This window comes from Rhopilema esculentum, chromosome 21 (assembly GCF_057945365.1).
Source record: "Rhopilema esculentum isolate cy_ngs chromosome 21, ASM5794536v1, whole genome shotgun sequence".
Taxonomy (NCBI): domain Eukaryota; kingdom Metazoa; phylum Cnidaria; class Scyphozoa; order Rhizostomeae; family Rhizostomatidae; genus Rhopilema; species Rhopilema esculentum.
Genome location: NC_142835.1, coordinates 5,937,778 through 5,965,162, shown reverse-complemented (window position 1 = coordinate 5,965,162; position 27,385 = coordinate 5,937,778). Strand labels below are relative to the sequence as shown.

General features: G+C 36.1%; 1 protein-coding gene across 3 annotated transcripts in view; it reads left to right on the top strand.

The window, feature by feature from the left end:
- The window catches only part of LOC148957632 (uncharacterized), a 50,456-nt gene extending 26,012 nt beyond the window's left edge, over positions 1–24,444 (top strand). For all 3 annotated transcript variants that reach the window (XM_089115152.1, XM_089115153.1, XM_089115154.1), the window contains exons 7-16: positions 2,009–2,136; positions 5,810–5,888; positions 13,722–13,879; positions 14,216–14,378; positions 14,998–15,078; positions 17,191–17,336; positions 19,194–19,354; positions 20,542–20,634; positions 21,787–21,919; positions 23,858–24,444. In XM_089115152.1, the coding sequence (XP_088971278.1) occupies positions 2,009–2,136; positions 5,810–5,888; positions 13,722–13,879; positions 14,216–14,378; positions 14,998–15,078; positions 17,191–17,336; positions 19,194–19,354; positions 20,542–20,634; positions 21,787–21,919; positions 23,858–23,975 (1,260 nt within the window). In that variant the 3' untranslated portion in view covers positions 23,976–24,444. The remainder of the gene's footprint in view (positions 1–2,008; positions 2,137–5,809; positions 5,889–13,721; positions 13,880–14,215; positions 14,379–14,997; positions 15,079–17,190; positions 17,337–19,193; positions 19,355–20,541; positions 20,635–21,786; positions 21,920–23,857) is intronic.
- The last annotated feature ends 2,941 nt before the right edge of the window (positions 24,445–27,385 follow it).

Here is a 27,385-nt window from a genome sequence, read left to right as displayed (position 1 = left end):
GAAGTATATCTTTTACCAAAATGATATATCTTTTTTATGAGAAATAAGTCTTGTTGTTATTGTAAGCTTATCCCGAAAACGTCAGAAATGCTGAAGCACCAGGAAGTGCGAATCAGAAGAATTTTTTTGACCAATGTTTAATTTGTTATATTAAAAGTTATTGACTGTCGAGAAAAGCAACATAGGGCATCACGTTTTAGTCTTATAGACACCACAACCCGTTTATTAAAAAAAGCTTTGTACTATAAAGAACAAGGCATATCTATTCCTAATGATTATACGGAGCCAAACTTTCTCACCAACTTTACCCATGTATTTTATTCTCAAACCACAGCTTATTGATAGTCTATAAATAGGTCTGTTAAATTTAACCGATCAAAGGAGATCGCAGCTTTTGCACCTCTCCAATAAGTTGAAACTTGAGGACCGTCCTGTTCTATACACCAAGGGGTGTATAGCTCTGCCTAAACAGAATAGATAACTAAATGGTCCATAAATACTATATGATGAATGCAACAGTTATTTTCATTACAATGTTATCCTACATTTCATATAATCTCCTACATTTTCGGCTGTTCAACGCTAAAATTAAACACAAATGAGACGAGGGTATTAATGCATCGAATAATATATTAAGAAGACTGTTTTCTCATGAAAACCATTAGACAGGTTTCTCTTAAAGCAGCCAAAGGCGTCTTAGAAAGCCTCAGCCTAAAGGTAAATAAGGCACATTTTATTTTTAATTTCAGCAAACCAGATGGGATAGGACCAAGAGACATGTTTCTATAAACCACGCGCTGATACTCACGTCTTCGAACAGTAGAAATTTTAACCACATCCCACCGTTTGGCGTCCACTGTTATTAATTAGACTTATCTATATTGCTTAATTTGATAATTGAAGGAACCAAACCATTGAAACTGTAACTTGATTTGGCCTTTAAAAAGTTACTGTCATTAGGTTATTCAATAAACTTAATGTTTTCAGTGAATGGTCATCGTTCGTAATTGGCCATTTGGGACCATCGAGAGTCTCAGTAGGCAGGAAAATTCTTTCTTCTAGTTTGAGAATGGGCTGGTCTCAAATTCAATCCATTGGTGGCGATTTCTGTATCACCCTGATATTTTTTCAAACTATTTTTAAATAATCGATGGTTGTGATGCCACCTCTATTTTTGGAGGTTTATAAGATAAAAAATCAAGGGAATTATTGAACGTTGATGTTTTGTGGCAGAGGCATATTTTAACCATGGACCCATTTCTAAACACACGCTCTTTTCACAACTCTTTTTTTATCTGTCGTTTTTCTATGCGAAACGAAGATAAACAATGCTTTAAAAAACAAATAGCAAAATTTGATGTTCAAAAAGTTTCTTTTACATTTGAAGTTAAATCCTCATCAGACAAAAATCGTCATCAAAGCATTAAGAATGATTTCATTTTATTCTTTATTATTTAATTATTTCATGTAATTTGTTACTTGTAATGGAACCTGGTTCTTATATCTGAGAATATTCTATGTATTTGAATCCGTATGTTTCTAAAGGTCGCTCTTTTTATACTTTAAATATTTGATTTCGAGTTTGTGTTTGTATTCCTGTGAACGCCGTTTACTTCATTGATTGTCTTAAATCTTCCATCAGCACGAACCCTATTCAATCTGCCTCGTTTTACATATAACGTGCATTTTTAATTTGAAACTAAGCACGGAGTCAGAACTCACTTTTTTTTCTTGATTCTAGTTCTAAAAGTCTTGAAAGAGAACACTTATTCAGTCGCAAAGAGCTCTTCTTTTTATAATCTGTATTTGTAATTGAACTATTGAACTTAAAATGCTGCCTAAATTTCAAAAAACTATTTCTATTCCATCTTTTAAAGAATTATTTTCGAGCAGTTTCTTTGGGTGGGGGCAATGCGGTGCTATGGTTCCCTATTTTTTGTCATATGAGGGTTCGGTTTCTTATTAAAAAGGATGTCTTATTTATATTTTGTATCTTTTTCATCGTAAGGAACTACTTGAAGACTTCAAGCCCAAAGAAATACTGGAATCATTAAAACAGAACACAGTGCAGTCAGCGAGAATACTCCAGTCAAGAACCACACAGGTTGATCTTATGAGAGATGCAGAAGAATTGAGGTGGGATCTTTTAAAACCATTTTATATTATCAAATGGAAAATGCTACTTCTGTCTTAAACCTCTACATTCGTTCGCGCAAATCTGACAACTTTGGCCCCTTTCTTTAGACTTACTCCACGAGCCTCTGTTTCGCTACTGCCTCACTTGACGGACGCTAAAACAGAGTCTCTGTGGATTATGAGTCTCTGTTGTAGCGTCAGTAAAGTGAGGCAGTAGCGAAACAGAGGCTCATGGAGTAAGTCTACCCTTTCTTGGTATTGCACTAAATTGAAAACAATCCAGGTAATCTAGAGTACCACATTGCAATTCAATTCTTTATATCCAACAGTTTAAAAGTAACAGCACATTTTGTTTCCCATTCTTTTATTTGACAACCTTTTTCCTTTATGTTTCCCAGCCTGTGTTCGGCTCCCTAATTGAAACAAATTTCACCAGCCCAAAAGGATATTCCTATAATGCCCAGGCAATTCCTCACCCTCTCGGTCTGGTTGGAATTTTCAGATATGGATGTCAGGGATTAAGTTTACATTTTATCGGGCTGGCATGGTAAACCTTTTTTGGGGGGGGGGGGGCTCGCCTTGCTAAAGGCAAGATTATGATGATTTATCCTATGGCTTTTATTCCATTTAAGAATAAATTACTTGCAGCTATGCTCTCCCACCTCTGTTGTCCTCAACGATAAGTATAAAACAGAGTTGCACCTCTTTGGTGTGCAATATCACTTCGCATAGTACACAATATTGTCGCTGCAACTCAATTCTCAGACCGATTGGACTACAGTCAGTATTGAAGCATTACCGCACTTGGATAGATGCGGACCGGTCTTGAATGAATGGGGATCGGTCTTGAATCAATGCCAGCCGGAATCTTTTCCTTTTTCTTCCTTTATTTTATGTGTTTCCTTCGCAACCAAAGGAACAATTATGCTCTTCGTGCATTTCATGCAGCCTTTATGTACACGTTGGGCGCCATTAAGATACAATCAAATTTCCCGCTTCTATCCACAAGACTTTTATCCACTAGTTTGATAACGTGCTAGATAACAATCTACATACGAAAGTGAATTAAAAACGTTCATGGAAAAAAGCTCAATTGAAAAGAAGTAGATTGTAATGAACCTTAAACCACATTGCCTCTGCTTAGTGAGTCATGCATGGTTTTGCCAGCTTTGGATTAGAAGCTTTGATATAAGATACTTGGTAATGTCAGGTCGCCAAGGATTGCTACGCTTTTCATTTTTGACCAGACAACAGTGACAGAATACCGTGAAAGCTTAAGAACTGTGATTTTGCTCGGCGTCCTACCACTCTTCAAATTCTTGAGCCACCTTTCACTGTTTCTTTTCCCTGCGTTTCGCCACAGCTCATTATTCAACATGAAAAAGCATGTTTCATTTTCCTCCTTTTACTAGACAACGATTTAAAATAATCGCTTGAAATTTAATTATTGCGAGTAAGGGACTCGTGACCTTTCCTCCGCCAATGAGCTCACCAGAATCAGCAATTAATCGTCCGGAATCGCACATCGTTAAGGCTTAATAATTTATGAAATATTTAATGATATGTCTTCTGAGCTCATCCAAACCGATGTATCAAGTTTATTCTGACTTATCTATATCAGTGGCATATTTGACGACAAGTGGTACAGGGAGGGGGGAGGTGGTTGTTGTGACACCCTCAGTTTGCCTCACTAGACATGTTAGTTAGTTAATGAAATCATCTAATGGTTGGCAAAATAGAAACAGAATTGTTTTCATATATATCCTGGTCAATAAATTGTTCTTTGCATAAAAAACTTCTTCCACCTAACACCACCCCCTGGTTTGGAAGGTCCAGATACGCCACTAATTGTAGTATCGTTGCTAGTCCTATCTTCTTATAGCTAGGTGTTCTCGGAAGAAAAATTTAGTTTGTTCTATTATTATCAGATATAAGCGACCAAAATTCTAAACAATCTGGATGGTATTACACTATTCACTCTGTGTCCGCAATTTACTTGAAGACTGGAACAAGAAAGTCATTCACGTGATGACACTCCATGAAAACGTCCTACCCCTTTGAAAAAATCCATTTTTCGAGAAAGATTTCTTCAAAGATTCCTAAGAAATCCTATTCCTATCCTATTCTAGAGTTCTAAAAAATCTCCTACCCTGATACGCCCCTCTTTCCAATGGAATTTTTGAAAAATGGAGGGGGTGTCACTCCCCCTCCCATCCCCCTTTCAACGACACGCCCTTGTATACATTTGTGATCATGATTTAAAAACTCAATAAAACATTGGGAAGCAAACTTTAGAATTGACTATCATGGACGCCTTGTAGCCTTCACAAGGTATACCAATTTGAAGGGTTTTTACGTTCTGAATATACCCATTTTTCAATGAAGCTGTAAAAAGTAGTTCTGAGATCGTAAGAAGTTGATTTAAATCTTGTTGTTGATACGTACAGTCAGAATATCATATCTTATCATTTTCTAAGTGTTTTTCCTCATCGAAGAACTTCTTCGTAGAATGTGACCTCACGAAAAAAGAAATTGGTTAAAAAAGTGAATTTTGATAGCCTCTAAATGAATATTTTATTCGGCTCTGGTCTTGTGTAAATTCATATCTGGCACGCGACTGCCCTTTAGCCGACTTTGCCCCGTATAATTAACCCTGTGTCGCCAGCTCTGCTCCGCAGACCGAATCGATCCACCGCATTAGACTGTCAATTACTTCGTTGGCTGACACTTTTGCCCACAGCTTGTTTGGTTTCATAGTCTGGCCTCGTTGATTAACGTACAGAGCGCGCAATTATTGCCCCTTCCAATCTTGTTGCGATGTTTATCATTATGTCTGCGCCGAAATCGTCTGGACATCAACTTTAAGTTGATATGGCATTCTTTGTCGGTTTGCAACAGACGATTTGGAAGTGAATCAGTTGCCACAAGTGTCCGAACTTAATTAAAAGACATTCAACTAGAAATCAGTTAAATGCGGTATCTTAATTATTTTTTTAATGACCCAGACGGACTTCAACTCTAGATATAATTTTCTAGTTGATTTTGTTTTGTCTTTCCTGCCATTTTCCCGCGCAAAAAAGAACAATTTTCGTTGTCTTTATTTAGATTGTATTGTATTACCGTTTTTCTTTCCCTGCTGATAACTAAAATTAACTAACCGCCTATTTAACTGTTAGCCTGTTTCCCTTTCCAGTTAGTCAGTCTCAAAGCAATCGATGACCAAAAAAATATGTCCACCCAGGGGCGGGAAAAATTTGGGCTGTTTGCCAACGACACCCCCCTCCCCCTTCAATCCGTTTTATCTTGAAAAATTCACTTCGAGTATAGGATGTTTTTATTTCGTTAAATGCGACTTTGGAAAATTCTCTTCGCTTGCCCCACCTCTCAAGGAGGGCGATTTTCCACCACTTGCCCTCCCTAGTGTCCTAAGGACATCAACTTAGAAAGTCTATATAAGGCACTGCGGAGCAGGGGGCTAGGGGGCTTTAGCATCCCCCCGTTTTGCAAAAATGCAGTACATTCAGAAGTGAACCACCAGTAAACCCTTTTTTCATTCGGTTTTAGGCCCTCGACTTTTCTCAACGCTCTGCGGTGTATGTTTTGCCGATATAACGTGGACTCTCTATAGGTCTATTCTACGACGTCATGCTTTATTCTAAATTTTTTTCTGTAGGTTTAAATTTGAGTCTGGGAAATTAAAAGATGTGTCGCGTCAGCCCATTCTACTGCAGAGTGTCGACCAGCTGATCGAGGTATGTCCTGTCCTTTAAAAACAGAAGTAGATTAGCCTGACTCTGCACGCAGGCTAAAGTAGATAGGTTAGTCTGTTTTTTACCATCTGTCGTTAAGAATTATTGTTCGGCTATAACTTTAATAAGTAAAACAATTGAAGTTTATTAGCTTAGCTAATAAGTAATTCATTTAGGCTTCAAATTCCATTTATAATTTATTGAAAGCTCTCAAAATCAATGCAATATGTTGTCTGGTTGTCGGGATAATGTTTATTCTTTAAGTTTTGGGTCAACATAATTTGTTTTGGGTCAAAAGACTAGGTACCCTGGGTGCCAGAGTCACAAAAATTAACCGCAGCAAAAATTTGCTCCATTTATTTTTGCGCGGCTGTTGATTCAAGGATAAAAAGTAGGTTTTGCCAAAAAAATTTATACAGCGATATGAATTATGTCCTTCGCTCGTTTGGAATATCAAGCAATTTACAGAGGCACCGCCAGCTGCCAAGAAAATTGAATGAAAGGGGTTCTGGGGGATATTTTTCAGGACCACTCCCTTTTCGATTAAAACCCAGCCCTTTGTAAAACCAAAACTTTTGTGCAACCTTGCCTAAAGAAATGAATTTTAGTTGGTGGGAAATTACAATCCATAAATTTTAATTTTTGTTATATACAAAATGACTTGTCAAAGTTTTTTATACACTCTTTTTTTATAAGAACCAGTAAATTTGAGTTCAGGGTAATTGTTCTTAATTTTTTTGAAAATCTGAGGCTGGATTGTTCTTAATTTGTTCTTAAATTTATAGGGTATGTTTGAATATTAACCGAAAAAGCATCCACATATGGCTAAAAATCCTCATTTTTGAGATAAAACGTTGTTCAAAATCTCATTTTACAGTAGCTCAGTCTCAGCTTGTTCTTAATTTATTCTTAATTTTTGGCCAGTTTTGAGGCTCGCGTTCTTATAGAAGTGTTCTTATAAAAAAGAGTGTACATCAGTTCAGAAATCGGTCACGTCATCTGTCCCCGTCTAATATTTTCTCCTCGGATTTGACAAATAATTAATCGGTAATGAGGACACGTCCTCCCCAGTCCTCCGGTCCCCCAGTCCAGTCCTCCCGTGGTGCCGCCTTTCGAAAATATTTGCTTCCAGGCATTGATATCTCGTTATTTCTGGATTTTGATCGCCGATTTTGGACTGCAATCTTCCATTCTTGCTACCTTCTTATTTTGACGCGGCCACTTCAAGCTGGTTATGAATATCAGCCACCTTGTAGAATTTTTAGTTACGCGATGATGAACTTTGAAGCCACTGTTTACCTTTAATCTTTTAATCTCCACTTGTAAAAACATTTTGGTAACAGTATTCTCTGGAATAGTGCCCAAGATTTTCTCTATTGCGTAGCTTTAAAAGTAGATTTGCTCTAGGGCGTTTGACGATAGAGTTAATAACAGGATCCTTTCAAAGTCATCTATCTCCAGGTTTTCGGGTAGAGACGAGCTCTCATCTAAAGCTAGGTCTAGATATCTTGTCTTTTGCACCCTTCGGATTTTATTTTTGCAGTCTTGAAAGTTCCCATTTCAAAGCCATGCTTACTTGTTTGATATTGTCAGGGAAAACATTCTCACAGTTTGCAACCTTCAACCAGTCCTCACTGCTAGTCCTCATCTGCTAGCCAAATACAATCACCGTCAAAGCAGCAACCCTGCGGAAGGGAGAGAGTGAAAACAGGTTCTATGGTAGTGAAGATGAATAAATTTAAGTACCCTCTTCCCCCTATCCAGAATCCTCGACTATTTCGCAATTGAAAAGCTCACCATTTTTCATAATGTATTTCCGTATAAAATATCGCTGTTGAAGGTCCATCCAAATGTCCTTGTTTTCATTTGGTTTATTATCCAAGCAACTCATAATGTTTGGTAAAACTTCAAATAAAGCATACCAAAACTGACAATGATGACAAAAACGTCATTTTTAGCGCCTTATTTCAAGACCATGGAAAATCAAGTGAGATAAGCAGAAACGATAAGTCTAATTCGGACATTTGCAATGGGGATTGACAGCTAAGAAATTAACGTTTTGACATAAACACATGACAGTTTGATACGGGCGTTTTTCGTCTTCAGCTTATGACAAATTCTATCGACTTTTTACTTTTGATTAGCCTAGCAGCATATATATTCAACAATGAAATATTTGTGCAGAAAAATAAAAAAAATTATTTAGCAAGAAAATTGGTTCTGTTCTAAATCACCACCTGACAGAATATCATATTGACAATTGTTTCTATTACCGAATATCGCTAATCTCTTTTTCTTTTACGGTCCAAAGTAATGTTTTCACACCCTATGAATCTATCCTCTTGATTTTCTTTATCAATGCATACATTTTATTTCAATTAAACTTTTGCGGACATATTTTTCTGCTTACTTTGAAACAATAAAATCTTAAAGGAAATTTTAAGATTGCCATGTAGATTTAGCTTGTATGTTTCAAAGTAAAGGTGGTGCCTTCTTTTTGAAATTTTGGTCATTTACTGAGCTTGTTGTGTGTTCCTTTTGGTTTGAAACGAAAATAATATGGTAAACTGATAAGCAATAAAAAAAGAATCGAACAATTCAGTTACTGTCACAAGATAGAATTCAGTTACTGTCACCAGTTACTTCTTGGGCTTTGCTCAATGCTGTCAACCTGGTAGATTTGTAATACCAGTAACTTTCTGCTCAGATTTGTCACAAGGTGGGAAATATCCAGTTATTCCACTAGGAGCCAGCATGATATTGATATCCGAAAACAACATCTGGTATTTTCAAAGAGAAGTTTTTTTACACTTATGTCAAAACATCAGAGTAACATGAGCCCCACAATCTCCTTATTCAAAAGAAATTTCTTACAAAGGAATTACTAAAAAGGTTCCAAAGCACGATCCCTTGATAGAGCAGCAACATTTTATTTGAGTTTTGTTAGAGAAATAATTTATAATAATTTGTTGTCTATGCTGATAGGGTATTTGTGGATCAAAGATATGAATGAAAATGAATGAACAGAATGTTCGCTTTGGAGTGATGGATAAACTGTTCCTGTTTATCTTTTCAGTTAAAGTTATTCTGTATATTTCAAATTTATCATCTAAAGCACGTATTTTGATATTCCGTGCACAATCAATCGATTTAGACTCTTTGAAAACAACATTCTTTTTTATCCGATCGCCTTTCTTTTTCAGGCCTGATAAATGTTCCTACGTGACTCTGATTACTTTTCAATAAAACAGTTAATGTTTAAGACGACAGAAAGTGAAATATATTTTTAAAATGAGATTACACTTGTCAGATTTAGTTGAATTCTTTGCTCCATTCAGCAACGAAAGGTCAACTGCCACGAGCAGTGACTTATTCAGTAATTGAATGGCTAGCTTTCATGATGACGTCAAGATCTTAAAACCTCAATAAAGCATAAAACTTAAATGGAAAAGATTATTTCGAGGGATGTCCACGAATCGATAGCCAAGAGGCATCGAGAGGGACAATTGTCGCATTTTTAATCGACTGAGATTGTGGTTACAATGCATAGGTCATTAATATATACTTATTGTTACATAAGAAACTCTCTGTAAAAACGAGCATTGAACATCCCGAGAAAAGTAACTTCAGGTTTCGAAGCAATAACGAAACAATTTAGTTTTGGAAAAACTGGCGGTTGGCATAAACTTTAAGCAATATTTTAACTCTCTTGCCAATCTTCAAAAATGAAAATTTGTTTCACCAAGACTCACCCTTTCATGGTACAACTTCCATTAAGTTTCAATCTCAATTGATATTGTGTAATCGAGGTAATAAAACATATTGGTGTAAAATATTAAGCCGAGCAATATTTTATTAATTATAGAAAGCTGCGGAAACAGTGTCCGCTTTGATGAGTGATTGCAATTTAAGGTGTCTTAATTTCCTCAACCGGATATGTACTTTTCTTTATTAGTAGCCATTCTCAAAATATATTCAATAATCGAGATTCGATATTTTTCTGCTGATTAAGTGAGGTGTGTAATAGAAAGATTTTTTAGTTGTCAAAACATAACAACGAGATATTTATATCTGTTTGGGCTCAAAATTCGTCGGGGGAAATGACCTGTGTATGGGTGCACGTTAGAATGTATGTACAAATGTAGTTAAGAGGAACGGAGCAGAATCATCTCATAGGTTACTTTTTTAAGTGGTTGCCCAAGCGCGAGAGGCAAAGCACGGGAGAGATGCAAAGAATTAGAGCCAAGGACGCTGTTTTGATCTAGATTCCTTGAAACCGAATTTGTATGGAGATATATACTAAATTTTTGAAACTGAGAAACTGCTTCTAATCCAATGTATATGATAATATTTCAATCCAACATTTTTCCCTGGAACTGAGAAACTGCTTCTAATCCAATGTTTTTGATAATATTTCAAACCAGCATTTTCTCCTGAAACTGAAAAACTGCCTCTAATCCGATGTTTTTGATAATACTCAAATCCAACATTTTCCCTTGAAACTGAAAAACTGCCTCTAATCCAATGTTTTTGATAAACATTTCAATCCAACATTTTCCCCTAAAGTCAAATATTTTTGCTGTTGATCCAACATTTTGGTTGATATTGAATAACAACATGAATTTGGGAAAATTACGAATTCAAACTCTTATTAATAACTTACCTGGTATATGTGCATTTGAAAATTGCATGGTTTAAATTAAAAAAGATTTTACATTTGTTTATTTGCCAAAACAATGCGAAGAAAATGCAGGGATGCATCAATGTTATAAGCAAGGTTCTTTTGCATTAATAAGGAGGGGCTAATCCGAACCACTCCACCTCTTAGGTGCTGCTATAGGACTGGACGCCAGTATATAAACATTAGTATGTTAATTTATGTTTCCTTTGCCTCTCAAAGCTATCTTTTAGTTACACGTTGTCGTGGTGTCGTATGTTTTATTTTTAAGCATACTCTAGAATAAAACGATAGAGACTTTCATTGACTCTATCAATTGACAACACCTCTGGTCAATACCCTTGATGCCACCAAATATGGTCATGTTCTTAATGGACTTAAGACTGCCGGTGATCGCAATTGTCCATACGCCATTCTCATCCTTCCCATCCTCTCTCCGTCCCCCCCCGCTCCCCCCCCCCCCCCTTCATGAAATTCCAACTCTACAACAGGTCAAGATGTTTTTGTTGGTCACTTTCTCCCGTACCCAAAGCTGATGATAATTGCTGATCTCCTTTTTCTATTTTCGGATGTTTTCTCGTCTGTTAATTTTGATCAAACACTGCATTGTGGTTTTGTGTTCATGTGCATTTGCCAAATTCATTCATTTCAAAAAATTTACTTTTGACCGGCGGTTTTAGCTGTTTATCAGCAATTGTGAACTTTGTTCCCCTCTTAAAAGTTTTTTAATCTTTGATTCTTTGACCTTGATCTTTATAGATCTTATTTGGTCAGTCTTAATGGTCTTATTTAAGGAATATGTTATGCCGATGTTTTTGTTCGGGACAGTGTCACATTTTCCAAGGCTTCTAACCAGTGATTCAAATATTTTCTGCCTTTTTGCGAAATTTCTTAGACCGTTTGCCTGTTAGACGTAGCCTGTGTCCCAGACCCCTAACTTGAATGAAAGTTAGGGGTCTGGAACACAGGCTAGGTAGACGTAGTTTGTTTCGTAATATCTCATTAACTGTTCTTTAATCTCTCCCTTACTTTCTCTTCCTTAAAGACATTTCCCTCTATATCTGCAGTTGAGGGCCCCAATCTACCTAAATAGCTCTAGGTTCCTGCTGTCTACAACTTTCGCATGAAAATATGTTTACCAGATTAAAATCTTAATTGCTTGGTTATTTCAAATATAGATTAATATCTTATCAATTTGCATTTCAATACCTAATCACTGTAAAATTCGAACCGCATTTTCTCATTGCAATGGATGAGCAACGGTTTTGACAAAAAACAAGGAGTACCTCAACTACATCATAATCATTGGTCATAGTGCCTCGCATATGTTTCCCTGTAATATTTCAAGTTTTATTTTGTACTGAAAAAAGCCCACGAGTCACGTATCTCATGAATAAAGTCTATTGGATTGAAAAATTTGTTTATTAGCCTCATTGAGGGCAAAACATATTTCTTGATTATTTGCATACTGTGTTGAGTTAAACTTTCACAACTCGGTAGCTTGCATTTGTTATGAATTTATTGAATTAATTGATCATCTGAAAAAATTAAGCTGAAGGAACAGTCCTTCCTGTTCTCATACTTCGTTTTGTGGTATTATTACGAGGTGAACATGAGGTAACGTCAGGGTCTTATGACAGGGGCCCCGTACAAGCAAGGTTTTCACCTCACACTGGCCACCAAAGTTATGAGGTATGGCAAAACAATTACAGTTTAAATGTTTTACGAGATCTCAGAATGGGGGAATGTGGACCGAATTTTTTTGGAGATTTCTCAAATATATTGTATCAAGCTGAGGGGAAGGGCTTTATGCTTTAAAAGAGCTTACTTGGAAAATGTTTATTAGCTACATCAACATTTTTAGAGATAAATGCAAGAAATCCATTCTAAGCCTTTTCTAATGGTAATAGGCAGTTTAGGCCCTATGTCAAACGATAATCACCATGATAATATGCCCCTGTTCCTTTCATCCACCTTTTTATGATCACGAATTCCCAAGATTCTCTCGTGCTCGTTCATTGAAGATACTCTCGTGCTCTTTCCTCCCCATCAGCTGATTTGATTAATCACATCTGGTTTTACATTTCTTTCTCCTTCTTTAAATCTTTATAAAAACAATAACTATTGTGTTTTGATCCCTATTGGTTTTTCGCCTATCCAATTATTTTCTTATATTTCACGTTGAAGGACACCTGATACTTAAGAATTTTGCCTTCGTTAATTCATTAATTGACTTCATGATTCCTTTATACACATTCGTTCTATGCTAGATTATTGCACATGTCTCAGTGGTTTTTCTTGCCACGCCAATTTCCATTCGATGCTCGATAGTTCCAAGCACTCTGCAGTTTACAATGCAGAACTCTGGGGCAAACCGTGGGTCAATTCTGTGACTAAAGAATTGCGGGCTGATATGTGGGATAGTGATATCTCATATGAACACAATGAGAGCTGGGCCCCGCGCTTGCGCAAGTTAGTAAAACAAGACGTTCTTTGAGGTAAAACAAGACGCTCGATTTGAGGTTAGCCAATTCAAATGTGATGAAGGCTCTGAATATGATGAAAAGCATTCAGTCTGTCCAAAATGAGACGACAGCAGGTTAAAGAAAATTGTATTGTATAGATTCTTTAATGTTAGTTGTTACAATAGTGAACGTACACTAACTAAGACTAACAGAAAGCAAGTTCAAGGATTGCATTAGACAGATTACTTACTGCAAAAAGAACATTCGCGCTTGTTTTCAAGGAACCAATTTTTAATCAAATTCATGGATTGTATAGTATTTTGGGCTGTCGTTGTGTTAGTCGTTCAAGCAAGCAATTTTCTCGAGCTTGTAGCAGCTTTCCTGTATTGTCTTTTATAACCACGGACAAAGTACCTTGTACGAAAAAGATCAAAAGGGTGACAATAAATCAAACTCCCAAGAAAAGAATTAAAAAAGGCGAGGTTTGGGCGTGGTACTTGAAACCCTTTGTTTGCATTGGTCTTCATCACGGTTGTTCACCTTGTGCTGCCATTCTTTTTATTCTAATTCTTTACTTATTTTCAGCCTCAAATCTTTATCTTATTTGTTTTATTCAGGTTTTGCAAAACAGTTCTTTAGATTGAAATTCCAATACTCGCTTATCAATCCCATCAATGGATTTTTTATTTTCAGCAAGGCCATTCCGCCCATTTTCAGAGATTCGTGGAATCCGAGAAAGCAAAGAATGATATTTGGAAAGAAAAGAAAAGGTTTGAAAGGGCTCAGCAAATCCTCAACAATGTCCTTCAAAAGCAGTATGGCACTAAATCGAAAGAGATCAATTTGCAGAGGTTTTCTTTTACTTTTTTGTGTGCATTTTTAACGTTATGCCATAACAGGTTGAGTCTCAAGTCGTTCCTTTCATGATAAACTTAGTTAGCATTTACCTGATATTCAAATTAGATGTTACTTTAGGAATTTACACATTAGTGAAACACTTTTTGCAAGAGCTAAAATAATTCTTCCTTTTCTCCATACTTTGGTAGGACTCAATGTAATTTAGACCTAGAGCTAGGAGTGATTGCATAGCTTTTTGCAACAAAACCCCCAATTTACAAAAACGCTGCTTAATGAGCCAAGCAAGCATCATATTTGCACGACTTAGTATCTATTTTCGTTTTCTATAGGAGAGTTCTTGACCTGGAAACAGAGTTGTATGGTATTGAGGCGGCAATTTCATACACAAAAGAGTTGATAAATTACGTCACAAGCCAAAGAGAGACGAAAAGGAAAGCCGAAGAATCATTACTTGCAAAATATAGAAAGATCCAAGAATTCGAGAAAACAGCCGTAAGAAATCTTTTTCTTATAATTGTTATTGAATTTTAGTTTTTGACAGAGAGTCATGAGGGGATCAAAACTAATTTGGTATATTTTGTGATGTTTCCACTAATTAATTTCCTCCGGCATTTTTAATGTCGAAGAAAAAGCTTAAGATTCTTTGTCTTTATTTAGAGCATTGGATATTTTACTGTCTCGAATCTCATTTCACCATCATTTGGACATAAAGGCCTTTCGTTTTGTTGGATGACTTTCTTTCAATCACCCTCAAAGACAGAACTTTTCTTGCTGTGCTGATTTAGTTTTTTGGTGTGTTCTGTTCTATTTAAATTTATATTGCAAATCTTTAAATGTCATCGTATTGGCGCTTCTTTATTATCTGATATTGATCATTTTTATAATTAATTAGGCCTAGAGACTGGTGTTAAATTTCAATTTTAAGATAGTCTTTGCTTGTTCTAGTCAGGTGTGGGGAGCGAAATTTTTTGTTATTTCTAGCTGGTATCGTTTCAAAGTCAATATCTTCAGAGACAACCCTACCATCAACAGCTTTTCACTCATACATGACAGAGTAATTGTACCATATTCAGTAATTTACTACATCGAATATTTTTTACAATTTCATTAGCAAAGAAAACAGATGATGATACAGACGCTTGTGAAACAAAACGGAAGGGCAAGAAATCAACTTGAAGTGCAACAAAATGAGGTTTTTGTTTACGCTTTGTGTTTTTATTTGTTAGCTTTCGTTTGATTATTGGTATTGACTGAGCGTATACACTTATCAGTCTTCTCAATTACATAAAGTATCTACTCTGTAAGGTGTGGGTGATTGAGAAATTGTGGGTTGAATGTTCGCTCAGTTCCTAAAGACATTAATTGTCCCATTCCTTAACTCACGACATTTTTGAAATTTTAATGGAGGCCGATGCTATGAGATGCTATGAAAAAATTAAACTCTAAACTCTTTAGCGCAGTTTATATGTATAAGCCCCTATCTGAGTTTGAAAGCTAGAGGGGCATATGTAGGAAAATAGACTGGGTTTCAATTAAAGGGGTATTTTTCCAAAAGAAGAATGGTCTTAGTAAACGAGCAAGTTAGAATTTTAGTCGAAGTAATAAAAACGTTTATTAGCTTGCTATACGATTTTACTTTTTTACTTTGCAAAGATCAGGGTTAAGAAGTAAGAGCCCGATGATTCTGGAGCAAATGTAAGATTTGCAATTCCTTGTAGATTTGCTGCCTCTTACTTGGAGAAAGCTGGAACTCCAGCACTGGCCGTAGTAACACCATATGCTACTCTCCTGCTTTATAATCTCCTGAACGTCAACTTGATAATTTAAAGTCGACAAAAACCGTTCCTCACTTGGATATAAATTTTTGCTTACATTTTGATTATCACCATTATTTGGAAACTGAAAAACACAGCGCCTGCCTTAATAAACATCAAGGATGAAGATTTGGTTTGCACGATCACTGGTTTCGTTTCTGTGTTTAGTAAGATAAAGACATATCAAAGCTTATCATAATGACTTTTTGAGATTTAAGAATATCTGAGTTCCAATTTAATATGCTTTATCCTCAATTTGCGGTAGTAAGGACACAAATAGAGGTTTTCTCATTCTAACACGAAGAATGATCCATCAGTGAATGATACCCTCTGTTATATTTGCCTTAACATGCTTCCATGGAGAATTATTAAGATAGTGATTGTCAAAGCCAGCTTTTGATTGCCTTATGCTCAACCTTGGGTTATATCCCCTAACGACTCTTTTCACTAGCAATTTATTTGTGGTTAAAGTCATTGGTTTATGTTAGACTCAGAAAGAAACGTAATGATATCAACTGATCTTCAATATTAGTATCAAAATTATCCCGAAATTGTGACCATCCCAAGATTATCCACAAAGTTAATCAGATTACCGCCGATGTTTTCGATTGCATTTTTATGAAAGGCATCTGAATCGAATTAAGTTCGCAGTAGTTTAACAGCTATAACTGTAATTCTTTCCTACTTTTTTTAAGTTTAAGTAGTCTGCCGATGAATTATTTTCCCTTAAACCCAGTCTTATCAAAACAGGAGCAAGGCTCTTCCTGTTTCTTGGAATAAAACATCAAAGTACTCAATTTTTAATGGTGTATTTACATTTTAATGAACGACAATAGTTGACTAAATGTCAGCTAAATACTTTGGTCGAAATTTTTAGGGCCGCACTTTTAGGTTCAAAGGTTCCAAAACAATATTCAGTCGTGACATGCAAATGTAGATAAGATAAGATTTAGTTATAGCGGCTGTTCGCTATATTTGCCTGGAAATCTGGAAGTCTGGATATTTGCTAGTAAAGTTCTCCGAAAATGGAATTATCCGACGTTTTTGACTTCTAATTTTCAAGGTAAAGTTTCGCGAGAAAGGAGTTGAAAAAACTAGTATTATTACTTAATTTGGAGTTATTTTGGAATCTATTCAAGAATAAAACCGTTTATTTTCCACGCTGTTAGATTTATATGCCTTTAATACTTCATATGGTAAAAATGATCGTTTTGGTAATCTGCTAATCTGCCTTGTTGTTGAATTTTCACCAGCCAACATTAACACAAGTTTGGACAGGCCGTTAGAGTTAGGCACAATCCAGCTAGAATCTGAATCGTTAGCTTGTGACCCATTTGGCTTGGATGTTATTGATTTGATTGGATGTCATTAATTTCATTAACCAATCAAATGACTGTGCGCTTCAGGATCAGTAACATGCCTCATAAGGCCGACTCAACACCACTTAGCTACAGTTTTGATAAAATTTCCTCCTTTTATTTTCTTTATAGCTTCTTTCATACGTGAAAAATCAGATAACCCTTCTTGGTAAAGAGATTGATTCCACAGTGGACGAGATAAAACAGAAGCATTCATTGGAGCTAGAATTGTTTTCGTCTTTACAATTGGCCCAACTAGAATCTGTTGAGCTGCAAAAGTAAGTCATTTCTTCTCTCAAGTAAAAACCACTGACAAGTGTGTTTGCTGCTGATCATTCTGACATTGTAAGCACGAGAGAGAATGACAATTGAGTAGCACTTAACCATCTTACGTATTTCATTATGTTTTTTTCTTTTAGGAACTAAGCGCGAGGTTAGCTCACATTTTCCAATTTTTCGTTGATTTGAGTACCAAAACTTTCCCAAAGTCTTTACTAAATTCTAAGTTCCTTTTTGGAAACACAAAACGCACCATAAGCTACCAAGAATAAAAGATATATTTTCAAGGGGTTCCCTTCGTCTCTTATAGACGGTGTCAAGAAGTGATAGATAAACACAACAAACTTGCAGTTTTCTAGATCTTTCCTTTTACAAACAAATCTTTAATGAATCTCTACACCACAGCAAAAACATCAACTCTCTTACATGAGCTTTCAACCAAAACTAAATACGCCCCTTTTAACAAAGCAATAGATCGTCTCTAGGTTCCAGTCCACAATACTTTACGTCATCACAACGGTTTCTTGTGCGTTGGTAAAAGTGATCGTCTTATCTTGTAATGACTGCCCCCTATTATCTTATAGTGGTTTATCTCTCACCAATAGTTAAGTATATGTCGAGATATGCGTTATAACAGCTGGTTCATGTTTTGTGTGATCAGTGTGGCTGAATTTTATCGTCTTGGGGAATTCAACTCTATTTGTGTACGTGAAATGAGAGGCATAATTTTAATTTGGCAAGCCTCAAATTAATCTTTTCCATAACATAAATCTTTGGTATGCGTAATGCGCTGTTTGTCAGTTCCATTTAAAGCCTTCCGAAACTGATAATCAACATTTGTGAGCAAGATATATTAGGTAATTTTATAATGACGTCATTTTTACTTTACTGCTTAGAACCAATTAAGGGCAGTATAAAGCTATTAAAGAAGAGATGGATTCTATTGCATGTTATCTGACAGCATACTTGCGAAAAGCAAGTGGCATCCTGCAGTCTTTTATTAAATATTGTATTTCGTGAGCAAGCTAGCATGGCTTTACGTCATAATTATGTACAGTTTTTAGTGACAGCTTGATTGAAGTGATAAAACTCTTATAAACATCTTATTTTTTCTTCCTTACTTTGCTGTCTTTTATTCAATGAAACCTTGTATTTCACGTTATTTCCAAATAAATAATTAATTTTTTCATTTAAGATTTAAATTTGTTTTTAACTCAAGGATCAAGGATTATTTATTGCACGAATCCTCTTTCGATTTCCTTTTATCTGGCTCAGCTCGACATATATTGTAATCGTTTCTTCATTAGTGTTGGAATTTCGGCATCTTTTGAATTGCTGTTTACTACAAATTTTTAAGAATTCTCGGAAATCCAGATTTTGAATGAATACTGTACTTCTTTAATGGTCCATGGGTAGTTGTTCTGCAAGCCTGTTTACCTAAGGTCCTTTTTATTGCCAGAATCTGTTCTTTTGTTTTCCTTTTTAGATATAGTTCTCTTCTCTGTTTATGAGAAACTTTTCTTACCGTGATTCAGAGTATTTCATTTTTCAGCTCAGCTCTAGTCTTTAAAATCCAAAACTATAGCAAATTACTTGCCATAACATTGAACATATACAAGTGGTAACTTGCAAATATTCAGATGAATTTCAGCATACTTTGTTCTTAAATCAAATGGAAGAAACATCTATTTTTGTCTCATTTAGCTAAGTGTATTGGTAATCTTGAAATTCCGAAATGTTCTTCAGCAATGTTCTTCTTAGTTTTGTGTGAACTATGTTCGAAATAAGAAAAATTGAGCTCGAACTACTGTAAATTCATTTTATTCATTTTGATGATTTTTCGCTTTTTGCTGTAGTGGATCAAGAGTGCCGTATGAAAGTCTGTCAATTCATCAGCAAGAATGCAATGAGAACAATGCAAGCCGTTTGGTGAAGCAAATGGTAGATGCTTTAAAAGTTAAGAGCTATCTTGCTCCTGAAGAACTTATTTTTAAGATAAAAGAACTAAAAGAGAAAGGTAGGTGAATTGTTATAATCCAAACCACCAGGTACAGGACAAATTTCAATGCTCAAAGCAATATTCTTCGAATATTTCTATAAAGCACAGATGTGTCAGCAAATTGAAATTACTGTGTGCTTGTTTGTCATAAAATGCTCGTGGCCGTACAGGCAGAACTGTACTCGCTTTTGATGTATAGAACAGGACGGTTCTAAGTTATGACTCCGAGTTTAGCGGTTAATGCAATCATCATCAGTTACGCAAAGCTGTACTTGTAATTTACTTATTAAAATTCTCGATGTGCTGCCCATTGCCCACTGTTTTGTATTGCATTTGCGTCGGTGTTGTCATCTAAATGTTGCTTGCTCATAAATATCATCTGATTAGAAAAATAAACATTTCATAAAACTATAGGGACGATGGTTAATGTCACAATTTTCCTCATTAGTTTTGATATAAATGCGCTAGGTATTTGTTTTTCATTGCACAACAATAATTTTAACTGTTGTACTTGTTTTGGCATCCGGAGACGTAGCAAAAGTCGCCCGATCAGCTTACCCAGACTGCAACAGAGAGCACCAATAATGCGCGTACGCCTAAAATGGTGGAGGAGTAGATTTCATGAATAAACGGATTTTCTGTAATTATTTGGCAGCAAGTTCGTATTCAATGAACAAAAGAGTGAAAAATTTATCAATGAATCGTAGAAACGTGCAAGCAGCACAGTGTAAAGGGGAAAAAAGAATAGTAACGAAGTTTGTTGTGATTTGGGCGAGACTTAGTGGTATGACAGAGAGAGAAACATGTCTTGAAACAACTGTAAGACTATAATGTATATATAGTTATAAATACTCGAGGGAGAGAACCTCCCTACCTCATGCTCCGCACTCACATCATACCATCAATTTAGAGGGCGTAGTATGAATGGATGTCGGAAACGCCAAATATGACGAGCCTTTTCACCATGTGTCTCGGAGCCCTAGACCCAAATGGAATTTTCCTGTATTCTTCGCAATAAAGTTTTGAAAATTTCGTGTTCACTCCGTGTACCAGTACTTTGGCAGGCATTGTTCCTATTTGTGGATCGGATGAAATTGCCAATGATTCGCTCTCTACTAACGGCTAATTGACTTATAGAATGCACGATAGGAAATAAAAGTTCTATTTGGAGTAGCTTGTTACTGGTTATTAATTTTTCTTTTCAGAAATTGAGTCAAATAATCAGCGCAAGCTGCAAGTGAGTCATGATGAAGAAATAGTGTATGACGAATTCATTAAGAAGCTTGCGATAATGCAAGGTGGGTGAGACATCCTTAATCAATTCACTTTTCATCTATTTTCATTGCAATAAACTTGAGCTAATTTTTAGCTTCAAAAATTTGGTACCACCGCCATCGATTTGATTTCATTCATTTAAACATCATTTAAACGATTTGAGTTTGATTACTTTACTTAAACAATAAACTAAACGACTTTCAATTTACTCTCTACAAATTATTGCCCTATTTGCATTTGGTTCAATCCATTTACATTTGCCTTATTATGCCATATGGCATATGTCTAACAGATTACGTTTCAAGTGCTACATAGACAGCAATTTTCAGCTAATCTAGGCGTACAATCCATTACTTTTTTATATTTATCACTAACACAATGATTAACAGCTTTCTATAAATTATATTTCTTTGTAATCATTCTGTACATCAAAACCTGGTAATTTTTCATCTAGACTTTTTGCTTTATAGAAAAGAAGCTAAAACTTTCTATTCACATATGACCTGAAATTGTCAACAAAGCATCACTCCAATTTAGTACACCTAATTCATTTTTCTTCAAATAGATTTTCAGGAGAAATTTGGCGTTTTTTAAAATCGCAATATTCAGACCTATTGTGCTTCATACACTTGACAAAACTCACTCGGCTATCCTTCGATTACCTTATGGAATATTCCCGTAAATATTTTTGTCATCATTGGACGTTTCAAACCATGTGTGACATTTGGTAAAAATTTTCTTTCAATGTTCAGCATAGTGCTCCTTTTTCATGCAAGTCTTACTGTTGCAGCACAAAAATTTTATTCGGGTTTCATTAGTACGTTAACCCTTGCATGTGGGAACTTTTTCGTATTTTATTGTTCCTTTTTATGTTTTGTACGTGTATTACCCTTTGAGAAACTAGTCTCAAATACCTAGACTCCCTTTCATGATGACGATGATGATGACTCACCACTTTCGAAGTTTATATGAAATTTACTGAACGCTTTCACAATCAAAATGGGGATCTGTTTCAAAAATCTCTTCAAACAGTCGTACATCACAAACTCAGTCGTGCATTTACTTGCATTCTGCATATTTTTCCATCTAGGAATCTTATTCAACATTTATTTTGCTTGTTATTCAAAATCTTTCTTTCTTGGTTTGTTTACCCTCACTCTGCTTTTCCTCAACAGATCAATGTAAAACGATGGTTGACCAAACCGAATCTAAAAGGCGACAAACGCTTTCTGTTCTAAGAGGCAGTTTTTTAAATGCTACAGATGCACTTAAGGAGTGTTTGGATTTAGGAAAGCTGACCAACACATGGTAAGTGCTTTTGGTAATTCCTTTTTAATTCTCATGTCATTGATGTTTTTTATTATTCGTATTTCGGAGGCACCTGATGTTCTCGGTATTGAAATAATATTTAGTAAACTTTGATAGGAAACGTTTGCTATAACTCTTTCTTCTTTGAAGCAAATTAGCGATTCTGAAGAAAGAACATTAGCAAGCGATGTTCTCCTTTCTTAGTCACCTAGATAAGCAAATGAAAAACTACATTTACATTGAAGAGTTGTAAAATGGTCTCCTGATTGCGATAGCTTGAAATCGAATTCCTCTAAAAATCAAAAAGATTTACGAAACGCATCTCTTTACTGAAGCCCAGCGTGACTTTACTGATACGGTTTTAAGTGAGGCAAACTTCGAATTTCTTTTGTAGAGCCAGTTAATTACGAGCAGAATTAAACTTGAAACTTTAAACTTAACCTGGTGCATTCCTTCAGTAAAAAAGCATTATGAATTCTTGTCTCTCACGGTCTCAAGTTACTAACTCATATTTCGTAATGATTTGTCTTGGTGCGAAATTTAATTTCACATGCCCATACATTTATTACTACCTTTGTTTAAACTCTTGCGCATATAAGATTTATTAGGTAACGTAATAGTTCACGCTCAGAATAGTTTAGATTTATTAAGTTTCCCAATAAAAATATTGCGATAGCACTGAGCTCATTTATTTCGTCGTCTTTAATGCGAAAACCAGACAGAAATAGAGCTTGAAATGCTCTTAGTCCCTTAAGAAATGCAATCCAATAACGCAACCAGAAAGGGTAAAGTGGATATGTTCTATATGAGCCTCTTTACACTCTGAATACTTCCTGCCACTATCAGTCTTCATACTTTTAATGTGCTTTCTCTCTCTCTCTTCATTTTTATATGTAGTGAACGCATAAGTGATTGTCTTACGAGATCACAACTGTCCATGTGTGATAAGGAGCCAGAAAATCTTGGAAATTTCCCCTTCGCTCCGTTTTTACTCTCTAGATGCCCTCGTACCGAGTGTAGGTCCTTTTGTATTTTAAATCTGTTCACCAATAAGTGAAAAGACCTTTTGCCAAAATGACAAACTTCCGATCATCTATAGCAAACAAAATCCAATTGTCAAAATTTCAGGAAAATTCAACTGTTCGTTTCAGCTATCTGTTTTTATTATACAGAAGAAAATTCATTTTTGACATTATTTGTGCATAAAGTATTAGACTATGACTAGTCATGAAAAGACTAGCTAATCACGAGAAGCAGTGTTACTATGACACGTGGAAAGTCAAGAATATTTTTTGAAAACTTGAATTGATTGTGTACGTGTCTTATTCCCGAGAATTGCAATTTGAAGAAGCTTTTGATCATTTCAAGCATACTGAAACCTCGTTTACAATGTCACTGGGCAATTTCAAGTGTTTGCACTGTCTCGATTTCGAACTTTTTCGTTTAGCCGTTCCGTTTACGTCGTCGACGATTTGTAGAGCCGGGTTAAAAAGGCTGTATTTCGTAAACCAATGCCTTGAATTTGTTGCAAAAATCTTCATTTGAATTTTGTTTACTTTAAGGGTAGAAAATCGCTATATCTAGCCAAGGCTTGCATCGGGAGACAACTTCTCAGCGTCAAAAACACTCATACTTACGACCTAATAGCGAATCCGTACCGACATGATCTAGGATAGGTGCTTACACTGGCCCGTTAAAAAACGGAGCTGCGACGGTACAAAATGAGCCCACTTTCGTAGCTGGGTCAGGACCGTTACACTACAGAAAGCAGATTAAAATCGTTTCTGTACGACAGTGCAAATGTCAAAGGAAGGACAACGGCCTGAATTTTGTCACGGTTCAAACTCGCGTGGGACAGTGTTAAAGGGGTAACACGACACCTGCTTATGTTGGTTCCCTGCTAAGCCTATTCTAATTATGTAGCTTTTTTGTTTTAAGGTGGGACCAACCTGCCCAGTTTTTAGTCCCGTGGATCAAAGAAGAGGGCATGAACCTGCGCCAGTGGCACACACAGTGGGAGATAAACTCAGCAAGATTGGCCGAGAAAAGCTGTTAAAATGAAAACAACATTATCTGCGGAATACACCAAGCTTGAAGAAATAAGATGTATTCCAACGAAAGTTGATTTGGATTTTGTGATAATTTCATTATTCCCTGATTTATTGTTAACTTATCTATCAGATGTGTTAGAATTGCAAGAAACTGCTGTTTAAAGGCAAGTTCGCCAGACTGGACCTGAATCTCTAACTTGAATAGTTTTCTTCTGCATCATAACACATTCCGCTTGAAAATTGTTTAGTGCTCAAACCAATTATATTCCCCCTCTCCCACCCCTTCCTTCTGATGCATATAAGATCATAAAAGCTTAAAATTTAGATACTAGACTTCCAAAAGCACTTTTATTAATTTCAATAATACTCTGTATGGAATGAGAAATTACTCTTGTAGTATTTTCTTTATTTATTTGTCATATCTTATGGTAGCTAAAATTGATAATACAGAGATAGAGCGATTAATCATTGTGATAGTGAGAATTTCTTTATCGCGTATTTATCGTACTTAATCGTATTTTTTATCAAATACCTGAACCTTTATAGTAAGAATCAAACCTTGTTTCTTGGAACTCAGGGGATTAGTTTGCTGACAAGATTTTATTGAATAAGCATATGGGAAATGGCGTTTATTAAGCTACTAGAAGCTCTAGGGTTTGCCCGTTGTGAGGGCATTTTTTTCTTTCTTCCTAATCAGAGCACAACAATGCTTTTCGAAAATTTAGCAAAATGGCAATAGACTTAGAGCTGGTGATTATTATTTGCTTTATTCAAGGAAGCATGATATTATCATGTTGTGGGTGCTAAATCTTCGTTCTAAGATGACCCCTAGATTTTTAGCTTTTAAGTGATTTTTAAAAATTCTCTTGTTTGTTCTAGTATTCTATAGGTTTATTTTAGTATGAAAACAACTTTCTCTGTTCGCTTCTTTCCTCCTCCGCACTCCCCCCGCCACCCCATCTTCTCCGCAGCCCGTTGAGAACCCTTGAAAATCCGAAACACAGGGTGGGGCCTGAAATGCAATAGCATCCCAGCATCTCGTGATGGCCTTCGCCTGGCCCTGAAAAATCTCAACATTTTCGTGTAATGATAAGGGAAAGCTTATGAAAATTGCCTAGGATTTCGTTTTTAAACATTAGATGTTGGAAAAATATTAGATGCAGTTTCTGGCCGTCCCTAGAATTTTAAAACCTCAAAATTTTTCTTGCTGCGAAGTGCCAACCATAGTGGCGGCCTTCACTTATTTCCTGAAAAAATCTTAAACATGTGGTCCCCCACTTCAAAACAAATTTTTGCCTGCCCTAAAGCTTTGTACCAAGGGCAGAGGTTCTTCAGTTGGTGTCAAAAAACGGTGCCCTCCCCTAGCAAGTTTGGAGCTACCACACCGCTTCTCCTTTTCGGATAGTAGCAACCTGGCACACTCATTTGCCGATGCGGCACTAGCTCCTGGTTTCCTCTTAATAAGCATCTTTTTCAGGGCCCATGAGGGCTCACTTGAGTTTTTTATATGCAGGGTTCCATCCGCAATTATCCAAAGTTACTAAAATTATCAAATAGAATTAAACAGATCTGAAAGTATCATACAGGAAAGAAAATTCTTACCCATAATTATTGGATGGAACCCTCTCCCCTTAAACAAAAAATGAAAGTGACCCATTTTTGTTTCAAGAGTTTAGGGCTGTCGCTACAGGAGGTGTTGGGTGTGACATTTTAGGCATTTAGTGGTGCTTCTTCTGAAAATATATCGGATATGTTGGCAAATAAAGGATGGCTCACCTACTTTGTCGGCAAATAGGATTGGGTCAGGGCCTGAAATAAGAAATTTTTTACAGATCCACATTTTTTGATAAAAATTCGGCGTGTTACTTTGCTGAGATTGGCCCGAACAGGGTGGCAAATATAGAAACTACCACCAGAGTGCAAATAGCATGTCCTAAATGAATGAAGTATAAGTAAAAAAAGCTGATTCTTTACAATATATGGATTTGGTTAAAAAAAAAATTAGCAACATATAGTGATGTCTTAACTTGTCAGCAAAAAGTTGTCGAAAGTCAATTCTTTTACATGGTTTGTTCGGATCTCCTTCAAAGCAATTTTTTCTTTCCTTTCACCTTTAAAAACCCCTTAAATCAGTCTTGCTTCCCATACTTTAGTGTTTTTGGTTTTTGGAGGTATAGTTTTGCAGCTGTTCACGGAACTAGAAACTTACGAGATCAAGAAAATTTATTGCAATATTTATATGTTTGCTGAGTGCTTCTGGAGCTATGCTGCTATCCTCGCCTGTTTCTATCTTGTTGTAGGTGGGTGTCAGCCTCTCTACATCAGCAGGGAATCCGAGCCATTGTCTCGCCTGGTAGAATTCCTCTGAGAACAAGTCTCAGATCTCTGTGATCGAAGTCATTCACTTCTCAAACTTCCTGAGACAAAAGCGTGATGAAGCTTTCTTAAGTCTCTTTTGGCTTATGGAAGGTTTTTAATTGCATTCAGCACATCAAATTCTTTTTCATGAAATCTTTGCTTCAAAAAGGTTCAATACTAACGGAAACGTCGTTACGGATGGCGAATAATATCTTCTCTCACTGATGTACAAATTGTGGTTGTCTCTTCTTCTTCTATTTTCGCGTAGTTTGAAAGCATGATCTTTACCCCTATCTTGTTTGTACCGCAGACACCACGCACCAGCCCAAAAGGGAGTGGCTGGAACGGAGCTAGGGAGTTGTCCCTAAATTTTTTTACGCAACGCCCTTTGAAACATCGGGAAACACCCCTTTCAGAGAATATTTGCTTTTTCTGTCCTTATTCATAAACATGATGATTCAGAGAAGATTTCAATTTCAAAACCGCGTTAGATAAGATACAAATTTATCTTCGATGAAACAAGATAAAACATCATGAAAACGAACAAAAACGGGTTCCCAGTCACGAAGAACTGCTACTAATGGGTTCATTAGCATAAACTTTCAAAACGTTTCCTGACCTATTATTGCAAAAAAGTTGGGAGGGCTATAGTCCCTGGTATGTAACATTTCCAATTAAATGTTCCTCCCAGCTACCACCGAGAGGCGTATGATCGTTCAGCTGCTGTAGCCTTGAGAGGAATTTTTTCAATGCTTATCAAATTTAAATAACAAACAATCTTTCATAGCGTAGAGTTTTCGATCTATGTTCTGACGTTTTAAACACTGAAGAGTGTCAGGCGAAAAGCTTTAGTTTACTCAATTGTTTGCTTTTTTCAAAGCCAATTTAAGTAACCTTAGCTGATTTGCTTTGTAACTTTTTCAGAGATCTACAGAATAATGTCACATAAACCCTAAAACACATTACAGGCAGGAAATCATAATCTTGCAGATTTCCCAAAAAAACTTGGTCTTTAGACTCAGTGTCTTTTTTCAAGTGAGTCATAAAGGCAAACTAA